Genomic DNA, 3,668 nt, shown 5'->3' with positions numbered 1-3,668 from the left:
AGATGCCGTCCGCACGTCATACCGTGACGTCACGCCGCCGTGGTGTGACGTCACGTCCCGTTACCGCCGCAGAGTTTGGGCGGCCAATCCGCACCGCCTCGTCCAGCCACAGCAGCCTGAGCGACATCTGTCGGGACACAAGGCGTTCTCGGTGCGCGGGAGCGGCACCCACCCAGTAAGTGCAGGCGGCGGTGGGACGGGCCCTCACGCGGCCGGTATTTGCCCCGGGTTGACGTGATGACGGCTGTCTGCCTGCGAACCCCGCGCCGCGAGCTGGCCCTGCTCCTGCTGGAGACTGTTATCGTCCTGTGTGCATGAGCGAAGGGGTCCGGAGAGTTTCATTCCCTGTGTCGTGGGCGTTTGCGTTGTTGACCCCTGGCGATCATGGATGTGCTTTGCTGGCCGCTTCGTACTTCGTGCGTGTTGTGCGTTTCACCAGGACAGGACATTGCCACCCGGTGTAGGACGTGTCCAACGTGAACAGGCAAAACAATTAAAAACGGTGTTTGGGAGCGGTCCGAAGTGTGAAAGTTCGAGTGCATCTGTGTGCTTTGCGTAATGTTCGTGTTTTTACATAAAGGTGTTGCGGACCGATTTCACAACCGCGCTGTTCGTCACCTTACCGTGATCAATTGTCGCAGTGAATTGTGTCGAATGTATTCCGAAACGGTCAGGTACCGGTCGTCCCCACCTTTCTTTGCAGCCAGCGGCTCGCGCTCTCTTCTCACGCGCCCTCTCCCCCAGTCCTGTCACGCGCCCGCCTCCGCCCGCAGCCGTGCCCAAGTGGCTGGCATAAGCTGCGCCTGCACAAGTACACATGGATCTTCGCCGGCATGAACTACGAGGACCTGTTTGATGTGTCGATGGAGAAGCTGCTCTCGCTGGGCGTGACACAGGGCGGCGCCAACAAGCTGCTGCGGAACATCCAGGAGCTGCATGATCGGCCGCAGAAGCTGCGCGACCTGGAGCAGGTCAGCCGGCAGGCCGGTTCGGTCCGGTCCGGTCCCGGTCCGGGGAGGGGAGGGGCCGAGATAGGCGCTGTCTCCGCAGACACTTCGGCACACCCGCCACTCTTCTCTACAGTAGGGTAGATGGTAGGGTAGGTGTCCGTTGCTGTACCCTGCTGTAGGGTAGAGTAGTGGATGTGGCGGGGAGGGGAATTGAAAGTGATTGGTGTAATGATGTTGAGATAGGGAAGTAGAAGAGCTTCCAGCCAAGAGCCATGCGCAAATATAGACTAACCGTGTTGATGGGGTAAGGCACTATGTGTATTCGGAGCATGTGTGCTTATGGCGAGAGAGTAACTGTAGATGATAATACGTAGACATCGTACTCACAGGGCTTGTGCCCCATCGATGACCTCGCTCAGTTTGACTGAGTCTTGGCGTGTCGCACTCCGTCTTAGCCCCCCAGCCGTCCGAGGCTGCGCTGGTGGAGAGCCTCGGTGTCGCTGTCCCACGCTCTGCTCCGGCGGCGTGCTGGGCCCGCCGCCTTGCCACCCTCGCCACTTAGTGTGCCCGTCTCTCCGCAGGGCCTGGCCGAGAACAAGATCTTCCTCAGCAGCGCGCTGGAGGTGATGCAGGTGATCGTTGTGTCTCCGATGCGCGCGCACAAGCCGCGCCTCTCGCCGGCGCCGGCGCCGCCCACCACCTCGGCCGGCACGCCCGTCATCCGCGTCACGCGCTCCGACGAGCCGGACCAGGAGGCGGCGGCGGCCGGCGGCGCCGACGGCGAGGCGGCCGGTGCCGAGGCCGACCTGCAGGCCATGATCACGCGCGTGCTGGCCAAGATGTGCACGCAGCTGCTGGTGACGCAGTCGGCCGACGACGAGGCCATCCAAACGTTCCTCTGGGTGCTCGACGAGGCCACGTGGCACGAGGCGTTCACGGACGCGCAGCGGCGCAAGTTCGTCACGTGGAAGCGGCAGATCAGCCTGGAGCTAGGGCGGAGACAGGTGAGTGGGGCGGGGCGCCGGGAGGCGGGGGAGCGGGAGGCGGACGAGAGCGAGGGCCGGGTGCCACGGTGCATGTGATCGCGCATCGCTGACGCCGGGTGCCGTTTCGTTTAGAACGTGGGTAATAACGCGCTGTGTGTTTGGTGTGGTATCAACGCTGGGTGTGAACCTTTGTGACGAATTGAACGCGATGTATTTTTTTTCGGTGATGGCTGTCGAGGACTGCTCTACCGCCACGGCCTGGACTGGCGGCTGCCATTGCTGTGGTCCCGGTCTTCCCCGTCTGACGCCGCCGAGTGGCCACCTCACCTCCACTGCCCGTTCCCACCAGGTGTTCCCGCCGCCGTTCCGGCGCCACTCGGACGCGCGCCAGTACCACTCGCAGCGGCGGCACAGCGACGCCCGCGGCTACCGGCGCTTCCCGGCGCCGGCGGCCGGCTCGGGCCGCGCCGCGCCCGCGCCGCCCGCCGCCCCCTTCGGCGGCGGCTACCCGGCGCCCAGCATCGGCTACTGGGGCGGCGCGCCGACGGCCACGCAGCAGGCGCCGGCGGGGCGACTCGGGCGCGCGCCGGCGCCGGCGCCTCGCTCGGGGCCCGCCTCGCTCGGGCTCAGCTTCCCGCGGCGCACCAGCCTGCAGGAGAGCATGCTGGAGGTGAGGTGACGGCCGTGGGCGGGGCGGGGGACAGGCGGTGAGCGGGGCTGCCTGGTTAAGGTGCGGTGGTAGTGATAAGTGGAGGGAGTATGGCTGGTCAGGGTGGAAGAGAGCGACAACCGTTTTGCTAGATGCTCTGTATGGCTATTGCGGGGCGGTACTCTATGTAGACTTGGCGTGGCCGGTGAGCCGGTTTGTGTCTTTGGCTCAGTGACTAGCCTTGCGCACAGGGTAGTTTATTGCAGCCGGTAACATCGGCCTGCGGTGTTGGTGTCGTGACTGTGCGTGCCATACACGTAGGCTGGTTAAGGCCATACGTGCAACTGATCTTGTATGCAAGCTACCCCTTGAGCTAGGATTGGTTCGTGGCTTGCAATCTCAAACATTCGCTGCCACTATTGCGTTTCCGTGCCCACTGTGACACACCTGCCGCGTCCGTCTGTTGTCGCGATATCGCAACCGCCTCCTCCACACGCGTCCCGGTCCTCGCTCGGTTTGTGACGGCCCGTCTCCCGGCAGGTGCCGCACCTATCCGGCGGCCTGTACCGCACCAACTCGGGCGACATCTACCGGCCGACGGCGGGCAGCCTGTTCTCGGCGCCGCCGCCGCCCAGCTACGGCGCCGTGCGCCACGGCCTGGCCGCTCCCCCGCTGCAGTCGATCCCGGCGGCCGCGCCGCCGCCGCCGCCGCCGCCCCCACCACCGCCGCCGGCCGTCGACCCGGCCGGCCGGCTGGACTCGCTGGAGAGCATCTGCCGGAGCGTGTGCGAAACGGCGCTCAAATAGGGCCGGCCGGGTGCCGACGCCGACGCCGACGCCGGCGTCCGGCCGGCTCTGGCCTGGGCGCGCCGCGATCTCGGAGCGTGCGGGGACCTGGTGGTGACCTGGCGGCCGGTCGCGCCGGCCTGAACCGGAACCTGTGATAGCGTGTCCGGTAGCGACGCCCGCCGACGCCACGTGCAGCCGCGCTGGAAGCGCGCCCGCTCGCGGCGGAGTGCCCAGCGGCTGCGGGCCACGGACCGTTGGAAAGGCGGCCCGGACCGCGCTCTGAGACGTACCTGA

The 3,668-nt window shown here is 66.1% G+C and overlaps 1 protein-coding gene across 1 annotated transcript; it reads left to right on the top strand.

Annotated features, from left to right (window-relative positions):
- Window positions 1-237: 237 nt before the first annotated feature.
- On the top strand, window positions 238-3,668 carry LOC119099896 (protein Smaug homolog 1). The gene is made up of 6 exons (XM_037222991.1): window positions 238-297; window positions 774-971; window positions 1,532-1,954; window positions 2,286-2,387; window positions 3,126-3,185; window positions 3,570-3,668. Exons 1-6 carry the CDS (start codon window positions 238-240, stop codon window positions 3,666-3,668), a joined length of 942 nt encoding a protein of 313 aa, XP_037078886.1.

The sequence above is a fragment of the Pollicipes pollicipes genome, unplaced genomic scaffold, assembly GCF_011947565.3.
Source record: "Pollicipes pollicipes isolate AB1234 unplaced genomic scaffold, Ppol_2.1 Scaffold_2555;HRSCAF=2994_pilon_pilon_pilon, whole genome shotgun sequence".
Taxonomy (NCBI): Eukaryota; Metazoa; Arthropoda; class Thecostraca; order Pollicipedomorpha; family Pollicipedidae; genus Pollicipes; species Pollicipes pollicipes.
The sequence above is the reverse complement of the archived record's forward strand: the minus strand, read 5'-3'. Positions and strand labels throughout refer to the sequence as shown.

What these genes read in the sequence shown, in the direction of transcription:
- LOC119099896 (XM_037222991.1), top strand. Translation starts at nt 238, where the DNA reads ATGACGGCTGTCTGCCTGCGAACCCCGCGCCGCGAGCTGGCCCTGCTC. An exon ending in CCCTGCTCCTGCTGGAGACT is followed by an intron (nt 298 to 773) that starts GTTATCGTCCTG and finishes CTCCGCCCGCAG; the next exon opens with CCGTGCCCAAGTGGCTGGCA. An exon ending in AGCTGCGCGACCTGGAGCAG is followed by an intron (nt 972 to 1,531) that starts GTCAGCCGGCAG and finishes GTCTCTCCGCAG; the next exon opens with GGCCTGGCCGAGAACAAGAT.